Here is a 20,709-nt window from a genome sequence, read left to right as displayed (position 1 = left end):
TTCCTCTGCGGAGCTAGCAACGTCAGCATTGCTATCCCCGCAATATTCCTCTGTGGAGCTAGCAATGTCAGCATTGCTATCCCCGCAATATTCCTCTGCGGAGCTAGCAACGTCAGCATTGCTATCCCCGCAATATTCCTCTGCGGAGCTAGCAATGTCAGCATTGCTATCCCCGCAATATTCCTCTGCGGAGCTAGCAATGTCAGCATTGCTATCCCCGCAATATTCCACTGCGGAACTAGCAACGTCAGCATTGCTATCCCCGAAATATTCCTCTGCGGAGCTAGCAACGTCAGCATTGCTATCCCCGCAATATTCCACTGCGGAACTAGCAACGTCAGCATTGCTATCCCCGCAATATTCCACTGCGGAGCTAGCAAAGTCAGTATTGCTATCCCCGCAATATTCCACTGCGGAGCTAGCAACGTCAGCATTGCTATCCCCGCAATATTCCTCTGCGGAGCTATCAACGTCAGCATTGCTATCCCCGCAATATTTCACTGCGGAACTAGCAACGTCAACATTGCTGTCCCCGCAATATTCTACTGCGGAACTAGCAGCGTCAGAATTGCTATCCCCGCAACATTCCACTGCGGAGTTAGCAACGTCAGTATTGCTATCCCCGCAATATTCCACTGCGGAGTTAGCAACGTCAGCATTGCTATCCCCGCAATATTCCACTGCGGAACTAGCAACGTCAACATTGCTGTCCCCGCAATATTCTACTGCGGAACTAGCAGCGTCAGAATTGCTATCCCCGCAATATTCCACTGCGGAGCTAGCAAAGTCAGTATTGCTATCCCCGCAATATTCCACTGCGGAGTTAGCAACGTCAGTATTGCTATCCCCGCAATATTCCATTGCGGAGTTAGCAACGTCAGCATTGCTATCCCCGCAATATTACACTGCGGAGCTAGCAACGTCAGCATTGCTATAACCACAATATTACACTGCGGAGCTAGCAACATTAACATTGCTATCCCCGCAATATTATTCTGCTGAGCTAACAATATCAACATTGATGACTTCTCTATTCCGTCTTTCAACTTTGCTAAAACTACGACTTCAAAGTAGTTTATATAACGAAGTTCACTTGATAAAACCACAAAATAAAAATTGCTAAAATAGCTATGTTCGGAATAGGCATCAAAGAAAAATTGTTAAAAACTAAATTTGTTAAATTAACAATGTTCATATTGCAATGTAAAGATTTGCTAAATTAGCAATGTTATAAATCACAACTTTTACTATGTATTATTGTCAACGTTATTTCACAATGTCGACATTGCTGAATATTCACAAAGTTAAAATTGCAAAATAGGAGCAGACAGAGTCAAATTGCGAGAAATGTTACGTTGTGAAATTAGCTATATGATTTTTCACAAAGTTGAAATTGCGAAATAGGAGCCGACAGAGTAAAATTGTGAAAAATTCGACTTTGTGAAATTCGCTATGTGCTTTTTCACAAAGTTAACGCTTTCGCTTTGTCATTTACGCAATTTTTTTTCGCAAAATTAAGCTTGCTGCGCCCGCAATTTGACTCTGTCGGCTCCTATTTAGCAACGTTTTTTTGTTATTTTCACAATAGTTTTCTCTGAGTGTATATACGAGTACCTGTTATCTTTTATCGAAAACAATAATTCTGTCCCGCTTTTATTATGCCTCTGATTAGGGTATTGCCGTTATTATCGATTATTTTATTAACATAGGTTAATATGTCTTTAATTCCTATGTTAATAAAAAAACACGTAGTTATTACATATTTGTAAGCGTAATTACATATTCGTGGAGTCCAAATTTAGTTTTGTACAGCTTTATTTTGATATGATTATATATTAGGACTTCAACTAGGCCAGCCCTAGGATATTTAAACCTACCGCGACAATACACCGTTAGCGAAATTACTAAAGTAATTTTTTCAAAGCACTTCGTTTAGAATAAACAAAATAAATATTTTAACAAGTCTACTTAATTTATAGACAATTTGACTCATGATATCAGCAACGAAAAATGCGTCGTCTTTAATATTAATTTTCTCAAACATACTCCAAAATGTATGCGATAATGTCACGAAATGAAGACATGAAGTTGCTCATTTATGGCTCCTTACATTACTTCTTGACCTAGGCCAGGAAGTAATGTAGGGAGTTAGTATGAAACGTACATTATTGTCCGCTTTTTAAATTTGCTCAATAAGATTAGACTGACAAAGGAAATATTACATACAGCCAACGACCACCCTCTCTGTAAGCATACTTGCGACATTAAAATAAAATAAAAAATCTATGGAACTATATTTATAAGCGGTTAACCATGCTAAAGAAAACCCAAAAAAAAAAACAAAAAAAAAAAACTATAGGGCTGTATCTTCTAAACCATGCGTCGTAGCGCAAAAATAATCAAATTTTCGTTCCCCTTTAGGTGACGCTTAATTGATACTAAAATAAACCCAAAAAAAGAAAAAAATCTTTATAGGTCTGTATTTCCTAACCCATGCGTCGTAGCGCAAAAATAATTAAATTTTCGTGCCCCTGTAGGTGACCCTTAATTTATATTTGAAAAAGAAAACCCAAAAACAGAAAAAAAAAGAAAAAAAATCTTTATAGGGCTGTATATCTTAAACCATATGTCGTAGCGCAAAAATAATAAAATGTTCGTTCCCCTCTAGGTGACCCTTGATTTATATAAAAAAAAAAAAACATTTTTTTTAGGGCTGTATCTCCTAAACCATGCGTCGTAGCGCAAAAATAATAAAATTTTCGTTCCCCTTTATGTACTCTAAAAGTGATATACAAAAAACGCAATGAAAATCAAAAAAGAAAAAAAAAGAAAACAATTTTTTTATAGGGCTGTATCTCCTAATCCATGCCTCGTAGCGCAAAAATAATAAAATTTTCGTACCCCTCTAGGTGCCTTTAAGAGAAAAAAAAACAAAAAAAAAACCAAAAATTAAAAAAATATATATATTTGTATTTTTTTTCCATCTGTATCTCCTTAACCGTGCGTCGTAGCGCAAAAATAATCAAATTTTTGTTCCTCCTTAATACTCCACACACTGAATAATATCACATTACGACATGAAACAATCATCATCATCATCATCATGTTTGTATTATTATTTCATTGCATGTTTGAGAAAAGCACTATACATATAGTTAACGCTATCTCTACTGAGCTCGTTCACTTACCTGTACTAACAATGGCATTCTGTTAAACCAAAGCCATTATTTATTTTGAGTCAGCGCGTGGCCTTTGTGCCTGAGCGCGTGGCCATTGTGTGTGAGCTTCAGGCACAAAAAGGCCACGCGCTCGCATAAAAGAAACAATGGCTTTTGTTTAACAGAATGCCATTGTTAGTACGTAAGTGAACGAGCTCAGTAGAGATAGCGTTAACTATACCTCGGCGTAAAAAGGGGATGGCGGCCTCATAACTATCCTAATTTAATGACATTATGCTTAATATTCGGTTGATGACTATATTGCGATTGGACTTTTTGTCATAATCTAAATAAAATAAAATCAGAATTTGAAATTCGAAAACAAATTTGAAATTATATAGAGTTGATAATACCAGTCACATATTTCCATTCATATGGTAAAATTATACAATTGGAAAATTGTGATATTATTGTTATGGTGGTATTAACTACTCTTATATAGTTTAAGGCTGAAAAGACGATTGCACTCTTTGGGTGTTGGATTGCAACTAAATCACAATCAGTAAGAGACTGTCATTTTCTATTACGCGATTACGTCTGATTTTACCCGAAAAACGAATGTCGTTCTGAGAGTTAGCGGACTGTACTTCACGGCCTCTGTCGACTACTTAAATCATAGTTTTAAACCTTCAATAGGCAACAACCCTACAAGTGTTCAACCTAAATTGTCTATAGTTTAAATTATGTCCATTCACGGTCGACTTATTCGCATGCATCTGAAATGAGACCTTCATCTAGAACTCACTTCTTTTATTCCGTTGACCTCGGACGGATGACCGACGTCTGGTGTGCGATTTACCTGGAAATAAAACGCCCTGCGGTTAGACAGGATCCTTTTAAGTACGATCTTTGCGTATCGATTTAACATTTTAAATGTATAACGTCTTTTTAATTTAAGTTTTTTTTACTGTGAATGGAAATCCTGTTGATGAAGGTATGCATCAATAGTTATTTGTGCAACAAGAGAGGAAAGTTGGTTTTTCTTGCGAGTGTTTATTTTGAGTCCCGAGAAAGCGAAAAATTCTAAGGTAGAATCTTGAGCGTAGCGAGGGACTCAAAAACACGAGATGTAAAATAACTTTGCTCTCGTGTTGCACACATAATTTTTCACCTCAGTAGTGAGAACATATTAAAGGTTAAAATGTATTTCGAATTACACAGAATAAACAGAAAAAAAAAGTATTATAATATGTACGATACGATAAGATACGATACGATACGAGACGAGACCGGACCGGACCGTACCGTACCGTACCGTACCATAAAAAAAATGTTATAAAAGTATGAAGTTCATGGCCTTCACTAAATTAAAAAGCTACATTGTTTCACTCCCTGGAGTGAGGAAAGTCGCACTTTCCTCACTCCAGGGAGTGACGAAAGTAGGCTTGTTCGAGCTGCTGAGGTGAAAAGAGAATTGAGTAGATAAAGGCTTATTGTCATAGTGTTTTTTATTGTCGTATATAATTTAATGCCATCTTTCAACACAGGAAAGATTAAAAGTTTTAGAATGCCATATGTCTTTGACCCATGTTGTTTCACTGATATGTGTTAAAATTGTTAAATATCAAACAGTTTTGCCATCTTCAAGAGTATAGGCCAAACGTATGGCGCTATATATCTTTTCTAGCTTAAATATTTCTTGATTTTCCGAGGCAAGTTTTTTTCTTAGACTTTATTCATCTTATACACTTCATAGATTTTTGGTATGCATAAATACTTATTGATTAGTAGGTACAAGTTCAGAAAATATTGGACAGTATTCACTGTTAGTACCATTCGCATTTGCACTTGCAGCCAATGTATGAAATGCTATCATAATTATGGAGCAAGCGTGCGCAAGGCGAGAGCAACGCGTCTCCGTTTCAGCTTGGGCAAGAATGCTTTCGTATGGCTGACTGGCTGTCCGGCTCTTCTTCTCTACATTGATAATTCACCGTAAATACATTGCTGGTCCAACAAGTAAACATTGACGCTATGTACCGTTGTTACTTATAAATAGACCCAGAAATGAGTCGCTTAACTTCAAACTCGGTTAAATCCAACTGTCAGATTATTCGATTTTGGTATTAAGACGATCCTCGCTGATTTGGCCTTGAGCGTCTGGGCAAATGTACCCGCTTCACCCCGCACCCCGCTCACTGATCGTACGTGAATTTTGACTCGCGGCACGGCAATGAGGTTCAAAGAATATAATAAGACAGTCCAGAGGCGCGCGGATGGCGCTATACTCGTATTTGTGTATCTTTTGACTGCAAAGACTGCTTTGCAGCTATTTTGTCGTTTGAGTATGAGTAGATCATGCATTTAGTGGAGGTCGAAAATTATAAGAAAAATATATTAATTTCTCGATTAATAGTGCGTTTATAGTTTTTTATCTCTTTAATAATTTAATAAATATAAATAATGCCATTAATAGTTAACTTATAAACTAAGTACTACATTTTTAGAATCGTTACCTTACTATTAAACTATTGTTATTTTTCGAGTAGTTGGTTGATAAATAAAATAGTTACTTAATCAATTTCAAACTATTAGTTACAGTCGGAACTATTTTTTTCCTGTGACTTAGTTTTTTCGTAAAAAACACTACTATACGTGCCGTTTTGCTACTAGGTATTTTTGCCTATTATGCCTATTATTTTGCTAATCACATGCAGTTAGCTGAGCATTACACATAATTACGAGTACGGTACGAGTAAAGCAGTGCACGTGCGATTGCCAAGTCATTATACGTATAAAAAAATAAAGATATCTAATATTGATACATCTCCTGGCACTGACTAAAATACCGACTTGGTTTCACATTACATCTCAAAACTTTTTTTTAGTTGACGAATTGCGTTGCGAGACTTGCATCTTTTTACATGTAATGTTTTTGATGGGATCTCATCTCTTTTTGTAGGCAGTCCTTACTCCTTCTTTTCGGGTACTACTTCTTGTACGTCAGCTACCACTTTTCTCAAAGCTCATACTCATACCCATCCCACACTATAGGTACTCGTACTCATACCTATACAATACTTCAAGGCCATACCGAACTATAACTCGTACAATACTCATACCCTTACCCATCCTACGTCATACCCGCACTCATACCTATACCATATTCATACCCTTACCATACTCATAGCTCATAGCCATACGATACTCATACTATACGCATATTATAACTATACACATCTTCATACTCACATCGTACATCGTAGACCTTTACCTACTATTTGTAGGAACTGCAAAAGTAAAGTAAATTTGTAATCCCATATATTTATATGGGATTACAAAGTAACTTATGCATTTCTCAAATCTTTAAAACGTGACTGAAATTGCAATATTTTTAGGTTTTTTATGGCGTGATAAGCTAAAAACTACTTACTATGATTACTACTAATTTGAAGCTGGTGGGTCTGCTAGAATTATGGTGATCGGTGAGTGAGTGAGTGTGTCAGTGACAAAAGTAAGCAACTTTGACGTGCAATAATTCTTATACTACAAGTTCAAATGGAATGTTCTTGGGGATATATCTAACCCATATTATGCCATATGGTCCAGTAAATTCAGGGTTCTAGCTTTAGCCAACACAAAATTACAGGACGTTGAAAATGGCCTGAGTGGCTTTGAGAAAAGGATGGTACGGCCGTGCCTCTTTGTTTTAGCTCGACTTGGCGCTTTACACGCGCGACAAATTATCGCTCCGTCTGTGACGAGCTTAATAGTAAGTTTTTCCGTAAATAAAAATACGATAGGCCGTTTTGCTAGTTCTTAATCGATTAAAATTATTTTTAAACTACAAAAACTAAATGTTTTAACAGGTACTATACATACATACAACGTAATAGGTAGCTTATGTTAAATCAATTATTTATTGTTTCGAGATAGAATGGAACATTATTCAAAACGTAAAACTTGAATGACATTATTAAATGTCTGTTAGAAAACATTTATTTATTTATTTCAAATTAAGTTTTCTCAAACATACGTATATTATAGTACTACGGTACTATAGTACTAGTATTATAGTACGGACGAATATTATCATTACATTCATTGTAATAGACCGCAAAATACCGTGTTGCGCTCGATACTGCGCGTCGCAACCAAATCAGCGCTCTGCGGTTATTTATTCTTTGGCCACAACTCCGATATTATAGCACTTTGCTTGTGCATAAGCGAACATAGTGCAAGGAAGGCACGGAGCGATGAGCGACACAGCCTCCTCGTCTCAAAGCTGGCACACGACTGCCGGCCACGCCATTTTCAGACTGCATACGCATGAAATGTGGAAAAATGTTCGATTTCTTAAAAAAATATTTATTGATTAACAAAAGCTATGTCGTATTTGTAGAACCTGTTAAAACATTTTTGTTAGTTTAAAAATAATTTTAATCGATTAAGCCGTTTAGTAGATATAAGCAAAGTTTGCCGCAAAACGGCCTGTCGTATTATTAATTTTTCGGTGAAACTATAAATTTTAGGAAAATAGTCAAATGTTACAATTATTGTGCATAGAGTGAAGATGCATATACAGGCTGACTTTAAATTGGTAATACAAAATCAATGTTTTACATACATCTTCCCTAAACTAAGCTCCTCAATTAAGTTTCATGCTTTAAAAATAATCAAATGTAATTTGTTTAAATTTTTTAATTTATCCCGTTTTTTTTAGGCTTCACATGGTTATCCTAACATGATGATTAACAAAGAAAAGGTTAAATTATTTCAAATGTACACTTTCCTCTTTGGTTATCGATCACCTGCCACAGTTTATGATGTAAACGTGTTTTGATTAGTACTTGTCAAAGAAAATTAGAATTTATGCAAAATTTCGATTTTACAATAAAATTTAAAATAAAATAATTCTTGAGAAATGTGTTGACGATTTTGCTACAAGAGGTGCCGGAGCAAAATTTGTAGAATCCCCATTTCCGGCAAGATGGTGCACCAGCACAGTTTGCCCTAAGTGTGCGAAGTCATTTGGAGCAAGAGTTCCCTGACAGATGAATTGGACGCAACGGCCCAGTCGCAAACCCGTCTCGAAGTCCTGATCTTCGCATCCATGGCCGACTCGACATCCTTTGTGGGGCGAAAGTAAAAGAAGAGTGTACGCACGCGAATCAAATACAGTCTATGAACTTCGCCAAAAGATAATTGAGGCGTTCAATTCTTCGAAAGCTAATGAATTTATTCTTGGCAGACTCAAAATCAATCATATGAATTAGACTTATGTGTCCAGGAAGGCGGTGGTCATTTTGAGCACATCTTAAAATACGTTTAGGTAGAGTAGGTGCACACTACTTATTGAAACGTTGGTATTTTAGGATTCTGTTACATTCGGTAGATTACGTACATTAATAAATAATTTAATTTAAATTTATTAGCTTATTATTACCATAAATGTATCAGGGTACATAAGACTAAACAGCTTAAGGCCAGTCCAGACGGGAACAATTTTGTGCTAATCTGATTAAATTGTCTGTTCAAATCAGGTGGTTTAGATGTAAACGCCAATTTGGCTCGCCGATTCCCCTTTTCTTCGATTGTAAGATTATGACCGATACAATGGAGGTTTGTGACGCTAGTATGCGAATTTAGGGGCATTATTTTTAATTTAGAGCACTTAAATGTCACCATAATTCCCCCGTCCATCTGGACTGGCCTTTAGTTACACGAGTGTCACTAATGGTGATATCGATAATTATTAACTTACATTGATAACATTGAGTGACAGGTATGACAGTTAGGTTTTTAACGTGGGGTAACCACACTTCGGGACTTTAATTATTTGTTTTAATAGAAAATTGGCGATAATTAAATACAGCTAATTTTAACAACGGAGTTACTTTAGTATACTATTGGGCATTAACTGAGCCACAATCAAGAGTCTTGTATTACCAATTTGAAGTCACCCTGTATATTTTTTCATAATTTTTTGTTGACAGAAGATATAGGCTCGAAAAGTAACAGTTTTTGGCCAAAAACTGCGCGAAGCGCCTTAAGAAAAGGTAATAGATATTGTAGCGTTCGCTACATATTTATTTTTTGCCATCTATCGGTGGTTTGTGGAACTTCTTCCATATCAACGTAGTTTGCGTATTTCTTCGGGTTTTTTTCGTTGTTTGTTATGCGAGGGCTAGTGGGTTATCGTTAGCGCGGAATTCTCTTAGATGGCGCTTTATCAACACACATGGAACCTTTTTTGGACTGAGATATTTTCGATGTAGGCAGGTTACAATTGCGTTAAATTTTGAATTTCAATTCTGATTCGGAAAGAAGAAATTTGTTTTCTTCGGAGGACTTCAGATAGATTTTGAGATTGACGTGGAAAGGTCTGTTTGTGGTCCGCGAATTTTTTTTTAAATTTTTTCCTTGTTTCCGTCAAGTAAACCTTTAATCGAGAGGAACGTTTTCTTCGGAAGTTGCCAATAATAACTTGGAGTGCGCTTTTCTTCCCGTCGTTCCGCGGCCTTGTTGGCCGTAGTTTGCCTGCACCAGGACCCTTTTAAGGCCACCGTCGAGCAGTGCTCCGGTGGTACGTGGTGGCCGTATCAACGACAAGACACAGCCGCCGACGAGCAGTCGGCAGTGGATGGTCGTCGACTGGCGGTCAGGTATCAGACCCACGGAGGACACGAGCCCGCATACTGCGTGGTTCGATAGGTCACGGTACAGCGTTGGTTGGCCGAACGTTTTCTTTGGAAAGGAACTAGCAAATTGTCATCGTCTACGGAGCTTGAATATTTTTTAACGTTATAGGATCGGTTCCCGTTTAATAACCCTATAATTGTATATTGTTATTTTTTGTGCCATATTTCTTTTAATTCTGTAAAGCCGCTGTTATCCGTATTCCGCATTTCTTTACGGCATTTTCAAAATTCTAATTGCCCCTAATTGTCAGGCGAAACTAATATTCGGCATTAAATTTAGGCACCAATCACCCGTTGAAACAGCCATTATCGTCCATAATCTCCATCTCATTAATCCATTTCTTTCCTTCTACAGCTAAATTTATACGCCGTTATCTTTCGCACGTACACCAGTTCACGCCAGTGCGGAAAGCGGACAGTCAGAAAAATAATTTGTTTTGGTTATAATAATTTTTAAATTCCATGTGTAGATTTTTTTTGGTGTTTTATGTTAAATTTAGTGAAGTGCTTAACAAATTATACGTGTTGTGCAGAAGTATTTGTTTGACTGCAATATTTGGTATTAAGAGAAGGGTAGACATTTCCTACGAGGATCGAATGCATTTATCCGAGTTTAAAGTTAAGCGACACAAATGGAAAGGTAATTATCAGCGTCAGGTGTCAATTGTCACCGACACCGTGGTGGAACCGGCCCCGTTCGCGTTTCTCAATATTTTGTCGTGACATTTCCTGAGACAGTTGAATTTCCTCGTCTAATCAGTTTTTTAGATTTATTTCCAAATGGCGGAGTTGTGAGAGTTTGCGAGGTCTAAATCTCTTAACTATCGATATCGATAAAAAAATGTTTCTAACTCTTGCAAGATTGCGACAGGCTTTTGTTTTGCCGCGAAAATGCACTTTTCTGATGTACTTTTCTTATTTTTTAGGGTTCCGTACCCAAAGGGTAAAACGGTACCCTATTACTAAGACTCCGCTGTCCGTCTGTCCGTCCGTCTGTCTGTCACCAGGCTGTATGAACCGTGATAGCTAGGCAGTTGAAATTTTCACAGATGATGTATTTCTGTTGCCGCTATAACAACAAATACTAAAAAGTACGGAACCCTCGGTGAGCGAGTCCGACTCGCATTTGGTCGGTTTTATTATATGTACATATATCTGGTTAATTATTTTTAGGTATTATAAAGAGGATATTCACAGTCATTTGGAATAATCCATTCAGTCATTTTAAATTTAGAGCAGTTCAAAGTCAACTAGATTGTAAAATTTTTGAACGTTTTCTAATAATTTGTCAGACCAAGTAGTGAAAATGTTACAGTATGTTATATATTTGCGATCTACTGACAAAGCCTTTCATTTGATACCCCGCATGGTATGTTTAATAAGAAAAAAAAAAGTTTGTACTGCCGACTTTATGACGTCACAGTAACTACCCCCACCATTTTCGCACTTGTCGTCTCATTTATTTGTGTTCAGGAGCCGTAGCACGGTACGCTTATCACCATGCCTGTCACGTTCTAACAAGTATGTGAGTGCGAAAGTGACGGATTTAGTGATAGGGGAAACCATGCTGCGCGGGCAGGACATTTTACTGAATGCATTAATAGTGATACCATATTTACCCATATCCGAAATGACATGAGCGAAAATCGATTTCTGGAAGATTTTCGAGAAAAAGCCAATCTACTATATTGTATGTAGGTAATTATAATTACATAGAAAGGGGTGCTTCAATTCTTAAGTAATTAATATATGTTTTATTTACACTTATCTAATATTATTATAATTACATGTGTATTCGTACTGGTCCTACAATCAGTAAGCAATGTATAAATTGAACAGGTTAATGAATATTAATGATATCGTACAGTACAGGTAATATTAAAATTACAATGAGGCTAGCTGCAAAGTAAAAATTAAACTAACGCTATTGTCATTTGTGTTTAATGAATAAATATAAGCATCAACGCTCTACCTCTATGCCAATAAACAAAGAGCAGCACTCTTTTTTATGTAGGTACCTAGTTTTTACTGATTTGAAAGAAACATTGTATTAGACAGAGACACCTTAAAAACGGCCACAATCTCGATCGGCCAGGTACTACAATTCTAATGCCCCATATTAAATAAATAATAATAAATAATATTATAAAAAAGTTAATTAAAAATAAGAATGTTGTGTAACCCCACGATTTATCAGAATCACGCAAGCGATAATGAAATGCATAGCTTAAATCTAAAATTGTAATTTATACATTTTTGAAATATACTAATTGTACCTAATTATTTTATTTTATTTTTATTTTATTTTGGCACATGGAAAACCAACAGCGCTATACATTATTAAATACAGTTTGTAAATCCAGGCTACCTACATATCTTTTGTAGGTATTTGTGCGAGTATGCCATATGGCGAAGCATAACTGGTGGTGGTTGGTATACGTAATTAGATTTGAGGTAAATATTTATACCTACTGTTGTGTACATAAATAACGTGGAATTTGTATTAGCGCCACTTGCACCATCCCACTAACCCTGGGTTAACCGGTTAAATCGTGAACCCTTTGTCAAACTGTACTGGTAACAATGGTAACTCCAGGTTTAACCGGTTAACCCCGGGTTAGTAAATGGTGCAATTGGCCCTTAGGCAGGTAGAGCAATACAGTGAAGTTGAATGAAGGCAACCGCACTATTAAGGGGATCGTGTATCGAGGTATAGGCGGCTTGGATGCTCCTGTAGCGGCACATAGGTAGTAGGTAGGTAGTATAGATATAGCTACGGGAGTCGAGAGGCCGTCTGCCCAACCGGTCCAAACGCTAGCAGTGATGTTAGTGCTGGGCTTAGTTGGTCGATAGTCGATACCGATACTGTATCCTCCCTCTCACGTCGAATGATGCTCCCTATAACAGTTCTTTCAAGGTTCTTTTGATTGGGTTTAATAGACAAAATCATTGAAGAACCAGTCTTTACCTTATTTTATTACTTAAATGTTAATACAAATGTTTCTAAATACATATATTAATGTCCAAAAAACGTCTACAGACGTTTTATGTGACAGCTACTCCATATAAAATTTACTGTCATAGAGACCATCACTTGAAGCAAGGGATATGGAAGTGAAAGTTAGAATTCTATGTATTTTTTGTAAGCTTAAAGTTCGTGCCTGTTTATCTGTATTATCCACTATCGGTACTTATCTCAAAAATTACTTCAAGTAATTGAATTTATTTTTATTTTCATTTAAAAATGGCCTACTGTCAAATGCTTTCTGTGACTTGTCAACATCCTTCTTGAAAATATGACATATTCGTATTGCAATTTTATATACTTAGTGGTGTTTCTAACTTCAGGAAACACAATCCAATTTAATTGAATATCTATAGTTTTTTTTTTGGTGTTTAAGTTATATAATTTATAGGAACCAAAGTTCTCTATTATATAATCTGTGGTTCTAGTTATGGCAATAAACTTTTTTTTATCTTTTATCTTATCTTTATCATAATAGCGAATTTGTGGCGTGTCTTCACTGGATCATCGGCCACATATTACAACGATATGCTAAAAGCATCCTTCCAAAGTTCCAAACCTCTTCAGACAGGTTTCTATTAACTACTTTGTAATTGAATGGCAAACGAAAAGTAAAGTAAAAGTAAATTTAACAGAAGTGTCCCATCACTAAGGCACAACCCAATGGTCGATAAAATAGGACAACAAAAAGGGATACAAAAAAATACCGAAATCGGGTTTCGTTAACGACCGGGCAGACTTGTTGGCGCCTGGCCCAAATGGTTTTCTGATTTCGCAGTGCAACTCTACGCAAATTGAAGGTATTATTTTCAAATACCAGATCAATGTTTAATTTAGAAAGTAAATATTTGTTAAACTGATGATTATTTACGTACATATTTTTTGGGTACCTAATAAAATAATTGGTGTTCATTAAACATATTCGTTTTATATATAATCCAGTGAGTAATTAGATATATCGGCATACCTGGCTGTGATAAACAAACCGGATTGCCCTCGTCGGTGAGAACATTTCGCATTCAAATTGCAGTTTAATTAAACAGGAATTAAGTAATGTTTTTATAACTGAATACTTACTGGTAAGATAAGTTAAACCTAAACCTATGAAATGAATGTGCATAGAACGGCAGCAGCGCAGGTTCATCCAGCAAGTTACGGACCCGGCATCGACAAAGCATTCATTTAAAAATATATTAGTGTGGCTTTTTTCCCGACGTCTTGGGACTATGAAGAGTCCTCACCCAAAAAAAAACAGGAAAAAAACTTGACTCCATTGTATTTCGGCGTCAAGCTGTCTGCGGCGACCGCTGTTTCTGAGAACCAAACTTACAAGTGTTGTTGGCTCGCTGGTTTATAGTTCACATTATAAATGTAAATAATTTAATAAACCGACACTCAGATTTACGGTTTAACTCTACAATGGAGCACGCTATATATTGAGATTGGTTTGCGAAAATTAATATCTTTTTATTGCTGTTTTTAACTAATAATCACAAATTTTAATGAAACATTTCTGATATCAATATCTGGCGTGTTGAGCCTTGTGCCCCGTTTGACTGACAAAAAGTTCGGCGGAATATCTATAAATGATGGTTATTCTGCGTCCGCCGTGATCTTTCAGACGCATGACGGTAATTTATAATTATATCGCCGTAGGTATGCTGGGGAATTAGGATTTTAAAGTCAATACCCGCCAGAGCTAAAAAGCTTCACATTCTTAATATGTATGTTTACGTTACCTTCCACTGACCCCGCGGAGCGCGGAGCAGAGCCGGCGGCGGCGGCGGTCGTTCGGACAACAGGGTGATTAGGTACAAAGGGGTTTAAAGATCCTCATTAGTTCGGTGTCCGATACCGATATCATTAACATTAACGAAAAAGGTACATTTACCATATTAATGTTGTTTATTTATAGCACTTGACTAAGCACTGTCAATGTGTTTATTTTACCTTTAAAATAAATTATACACAAATTGTGTCTGATGATATGTAGACTTGAAAGAGCTTAATAATTTAATAGAACACTTGATGAAATAACGGTTTTTTTTAAATTGTATGATTTAAAATACTTTTCAAGTGGTAGAGTTATACTACTTTCGCTACGATTTCTAGTAATCCTAACCATTTCATTTCTCAAAACACAACACGCTACGTATATGTTTTGGTGTCGTTTTGACGACCGGTCTGGTGTCTGGCCTAGTGGGTAGTGACCTTGCCTATGAAGCCGATGGTCCTGGGTTTGAATCCCGGTAAGGGCATTTATCTGTGTGATGAGCACAGATATTTGTTCCTGAGTCATGGATGTTTTCTATGTAAAGCCTGACCAGGAATATATGATCATTGTCAAGAGGGCGCTATTATTCTCATTTATATGTGAACAGTTCAGTATAGTCTGAACAATGTGGATTGGTAACTCGTTTGACTTACATACTTTTATTCACCGTAATCAAAATCAGAACCCATTTATTTGGTGTCCACCCTTTTTTTTACAGTCGGTACTTCTTATTTGCCGTATAAAATTCATGTATGTATTACGTCATTATCAATATGTGTATTACGTATCACACATAGGTCAATGTCGTCTAATTTCATTTTCTTTTTTTATTTTTGGTTTGCTTTTCTTTGGCAGCATAAAACCTCAGGAGGTACAACCTTCTCTCGTAATCCACGTAATCGATGCCTCCGATTTACCTACAAATTTATATAAATTTACATAATTATATTTAATTTAGCCGTAATATACCAGATGGTGTGACTACTATTAGCCACACCATCAGCTCAGCTCTAAAGTATAGCTGAAAAATTATTTCGTCTATCATGTTACTCCATTCAAGGGAAGATGCCTACATCCAAGATTGGATCACCAAAAGGCCACCAAAGGGTCATGTTACTAGGTAGGTATATATTCCGTAACCTTACATAGGTTCTGCTACATTGTCAATTAACAACATTGATCGTCTCCAAAGACCATAGTAAATATTTTTCAAACTCACTTATTTTTGTTACTGTGTTTCCTCGCTTGTATAACATAACACTCAAATAACTAAGTCGTAATAACCAGACTATAATGACATTTTGATTTGTTTACCTGTCAGCTCTGATGGTAATTTGGAAATGTTTCGTAGCGAAATAGTTTCATTTACCGAACTGTTATTTTCCAGCAGTTTATTATTTGCATTATTAAAAATGTTCCGCTCCTTACTATGTATAGTTTTGGGCATTTTTGTCATGAAATTCCGCAACATGGCACATGATCATATATTTCTAGTCAGGCTTTATGTATATCGTTGTCTGAGTACCCACAACACAAGCCTTCTTGAGCTTACCGTGGGACTTAGCCAATTTGTGTAAGAATGTCCCTATAATATCTATTTATTAATTATGATTTTTGCTCACAAGTACGTAGCTACGAGTACCGTAAAATGGGGTGAGTAGGATTCGCGGGGCGAGTTGGGTTATGAATGGGGAGAGAAGGTTTGAAAGGGGGGTGAGATGGGTTCTTAGGGCTACTGCTACAAAACGAATATATTCCAATTTAAAATGGAGCTATAGTAATACTCATAATAATAAAAAATCGATCCAACAATCTCCCAAAATCACCTTTGTATGAAAACCCATCTTAACCCAATTACGAGGGAACTACGGGGTGAGGTGGTTTTTCCTGTTTATCGTCGAAGTTATGAAATGGAACTACCCGAAATAAAATAAAAACTAAAATACAAACGCCCGGAACACTTATTATATACACCATTCAGTTTGCATATGTAAAAATAAAATGTTATCGAGGTTTGAATGTCAGTTTTGCTCCTACTCACCCCATTTTACGGTAGTGCGCTAAACAGTCGAGACGTTCGCGTTCTCTACATAGATTGAGATTACGGAATGACAAAACGTGGAGAGTAAAGATCGGCGTATTCCTTGCAACCAACGGGGTCAACACAAGTGGCAATAAATGTTTAATTGCTTGCTTGTGCAGGCTCCAGTGAGTAATGGGCGCCTGGCTTTAACCGCCATTAAGACGACGCCATTCGACGGACTATAAAGTGTTTCAAGTTATAAACCTAATAGATATTTTATAAATCTAGCTTGAATTAATGTCTAACTGACTACTTAATCAAGGCAAATAAATAAGGCATAGGTACTTACATCATCAAATATATGAGGACGACAAGACTGGTCAAATATATCGGAACACATCCTTACCTACTTCTATGGTAACAAAGGTTTGGCCACTTTGGCCGTCTAATATCGGTACACCTATCCAAAATGTCGATTATATGTACATCGGTTCCCTATTGTGTTGCAGAAAGTTTTTTGACATATTTTGGTATTGCATAATTTTACTTGGCACAAATGTCGTTTGGCAGAATTACCTTTCGCATAGTATCATCTTACAATACATCTTATCTAGCATACAACCACTTTGCAGAGTTTTATAATCGAGAACCATATTTTAACATACTTGATGTTCACAATAGTCTTTTAAACGAATATCGATTTCGCTGATAAATGTATTGCATACTATTTAATTTAAAGTTATGAAGTTGAGGCTTCCTCTACGTCGAATAATGACCCTTTGTGCTTCCACGGTTCTGAAACTATCAGCATACAAAATTCGTGACACGTTTAAGCGTGAAGTGGCATTTGTTCGTTTTTGTACGAGGTCGCAGTTCTAACCTAACCTACTTTTCTGCCAGCTGTTCATTTTTGTAGGGGGTTGCAGTTCTAACCTAATCTAGTTTTCTGGCAGTCGTTCGTTTTTTATAGGAGGTTGCAGTTCCAACCTAACATAACCTTCTTTTTTGGCACTTGTTTAATTTTGTTGGGGTCTTACTTAACCCACTTTTTTGCTAGCAGAAAAAAGCATTATGCCATAATAAGCGTAGGTATGCTGGAGGATGATTATGGTACATAAAATGATGCTAAACTAAAGTCGGCAAAAGTAATCTTCTGCTAAATAATATGCTGCAAAATGTATTGTATGCATAGTAATAGTAATGCCAAATAATAGTTATGTAAAATTACCATTCGACTAAAAGTGTTGTGTGAAGTGTATTTCTGACAAACAATATTGTGCCAGATGACTCGGTTGAGGGTAACCCATGTACATCTAATATAAAAGGTGAGGGAGAAAAAGAGTGAAAAAATGATTTTTATTCTTACTCAACTATTGTCGGGCAAATACAAGTAGGTAGCTAGGTAGGTTATGGTTTACTTTTATATTGTCTGTGCCTATTTTGTTGTCATTGTTATATTCCCTTTTGTTTTTATCAGGTGTCATAAAATGTTGCTCTAAACCGGCAGTGTTTTTGCTCTCCAAAGCTATCCCTTGTAACTTACATAAACACCATAAAGTTCTGCCAATTTATTTTATTTTATTAAAATAATTTATTGATACAGTGAATCTTATGATTAAAACAAGGTAAAGTAAACTTATTTTAGTTAAACACTGCTAGATGTTGTTGCGAGATATAGAAATTGCCCGTGACACCTGCACTAGGCTATGTCTGTCTCGCAGGATGGCACTTTTCGTAGTTTGCCAGTTTTTTATTGCTTAGGCGGTTAAGAATACACTACTATCGGTATCAAATATATATTACCACTAGGCTTATAAATTAAAGTCAATAACGTGCAGGGACTGTAGAGTTTAGAGCAACAGCATTTGGTCACATCGGGACTAGCCAATCAACGATGTGAGCTACCGGCACATTAAGTTACATCAATCATGCTCAGTTGGCAGAATGACTAGCACCCGTGTGACATAGGGTTGCGGTAAATAAGCCTTCTCAAAGCTTTTATAATTTTAGTTTTGAGCGTGAATGTTTCTGCGTACCTAGGAGAAATATATTAAGAGCGTTATTAGTTTTTCAGAGTGGCAGCCCAGCTCAAAATGAGGATCTGGCAGACCACGTCGGCGATGGCGGGACGAGTTAGACTCCTGTTTAAAGGACAGGCCGGAGACTGCACAGGATCGGGAAGACTGGAAAAAGTGGGGGGAGGCCTTTGCCCAGCAGTGGGACATTATAGGCTCCTAATAATAATAATAATAAGCCCGCAGGGCAGCTTGTGGCGAGCTGTTGGGGAGTAACGACCCCACGGACCCGAGTGCTCCCGAGAGACGGTCAGGGTCTCCGTCTCCGGCGTGTCTTCGTCGGTCGGAGTGGACCCCAAGGGGACCCGCAGGACTCTCAGCTCTGGCTTGCCTTCATTGGCTGTCCAGAGAGGAGTCGCTAGAGCTATATGCTCTAGGGGTGGAAGTGAAAGATGCATAAGACGCGAGTTGGCACAGTGGCTGCTAACAGCCACTGGGTAGAAAGCGGCGCACACCTCTCGACACCCCTGAGCCGCTCACACCGGTGTTGCTCCTGGTCGTCTTCACGACGGCAGTTTCAGGGGCCCATCTAGTCAGCGGCGAGTCACCGCCTGCCTCGATAACGTGTACAACATTGTTATGGCAGGTGTCCGGACCTCTCAGCAATAGCCCAATCTTTTGACCAGCCAAACTTCAACACCATAACCGGCACTCTTTTCCACTGTGTTTATAATAGCCCCTACGCCTGTTGGAACCGATTTACGGGTATCTATTTGTACCCGTGAATGGGTTCTAGCAGGTGTAGTACATAACAGCAAACTTCTCCAAAGGGCCTCTACGTGTTGGATCTGTATCCCCACGCACGCCTATCAAATGACCGGGATGTATATACCCGTGAGTTTATGTGAGATACAAATAATAATAATAAGCCCGCAGGGCAGCTTGTGGCGAGCTGTTGGGGAGTGACGACCCCACGGACCCGAGTGCTCCAGAGAGTCGGTCAGGGTCTCCGTCTTCGGCGTGTCTTCATCGGTCGGAGTGGACCCCAAGGGACCTGCAGGACTCTCAGCTCTGGCTTGCCTTCATTGGCCGCCCAGAGAGGAGTCGCTAGAGCTATATGCTCCAGGGGTGGAAGTGAAAGATGCATTAGACGCGAGTTGGCACAGTGGCTGGTAACAGCCACTGGGTAGAAAGCGGCGCACACCTCTCGACACCCCTGAGCCGCTCACACCGGTGTTGCTCCTGGTCGTCTTCACGACGGCAGTTTCAGGGGCCCATCTAGTCAGCGGCGAGTTACCGCCTGCTTCGATAACGTGTACAGACATTGTTATGGCAGGTGTCCGGACCTCTCAGCGATAGCCCAATCTTTTGACCAGCCAAACTTCAATACCATAACCGGCACTCTTGTCCACTGTGTTTATAATAGCCTCTACGCCTGTTGGGACCGATTTACGGGTATCTATTTGTACCCGTGAATGGGTTCTAGCAGGTGTATTACATAACAGTAAACTTCTCCAAAGGGCCTCTACGTGTTGGATCTGTATCCCCACGCACGCCTATCAAATGACCGGGATGTATATACCCGTGAGTTTATACGAGATACAAATAATAATAATATATACGACCCGATACCCGTGACGAATATCCGATACTTGATCGTATATATCGGGTATAAGCTACCATAAATATGTTCGACATGTACTACAAGATACATACGTCAAAGGAATGATAACGAGAAGCAAAACACGCAGTCAATCAGCGTCTCTACAATGCGCACGTCCACCACCCTCGCCCGCTTCGTCCGTCTCCTCGCAATCGTCGTCGGGCGACGAATTCGCCACCGCGCCCGACACCAGCGAGTCGAGCGACAAGTGCGGGCCGCCGCCGCCGCCGCCGCCACGACCACCTGCGCGACGAAGGCGGCCACCGCTGCCGGCACGCTTGGGGCCGGCGGCACATCCTGCCCCGCCAACAGCTCCCGCTGCCGGTGGTGTAGTGCGTCGCATACGATGC

The 20,709-nt window shown here is 38.2% G+C and overlaps 1 protein-coding gene across 2 annotated transcripts in view; it reads right to left on the bottom strand.

The window, feature by feature from the left end:
* Positions 1-20,709, bottom strand: part of LOC134754279 (SPARC-related modular calcium-binding protein 1) — a 91,258-nt gene that overhangs the window by 34,741 nt on the left and 35,808 nt on the right. For both annotated transcript variants that reach the window (XM_063690501.1, XM_063690502.1), the window contains exon 4: positions 3,964-4,017. In XM_063690501.1, coding sequence (XP_063546571.1) covers positions 3,964-4,017 — 54 coding nt within the window. The remainder of the gene's footprint in view (positions 1-3,963; positions 4,018-20,709) is intronic.

The sequence above is a fragment of the Cydia strobilella genome, chromosome Z (assembly GCF_947568885.1).
Source record: "Cydia strobilella chromosome Z, ilCydStro3.1, whole genome shotgun sequence".
Lineage (NCBI taxonomy): Eukaryota > Metazoa > Arthropoda > Insecta > Lepidoptera > Tortricidae > Cydia > Cydia strobilella.
The sequence above is the reverse complement of the archived record's forward strand: the minus strand, read 5'-3'. Positions and strand labels throughout refer to the sequence as shown.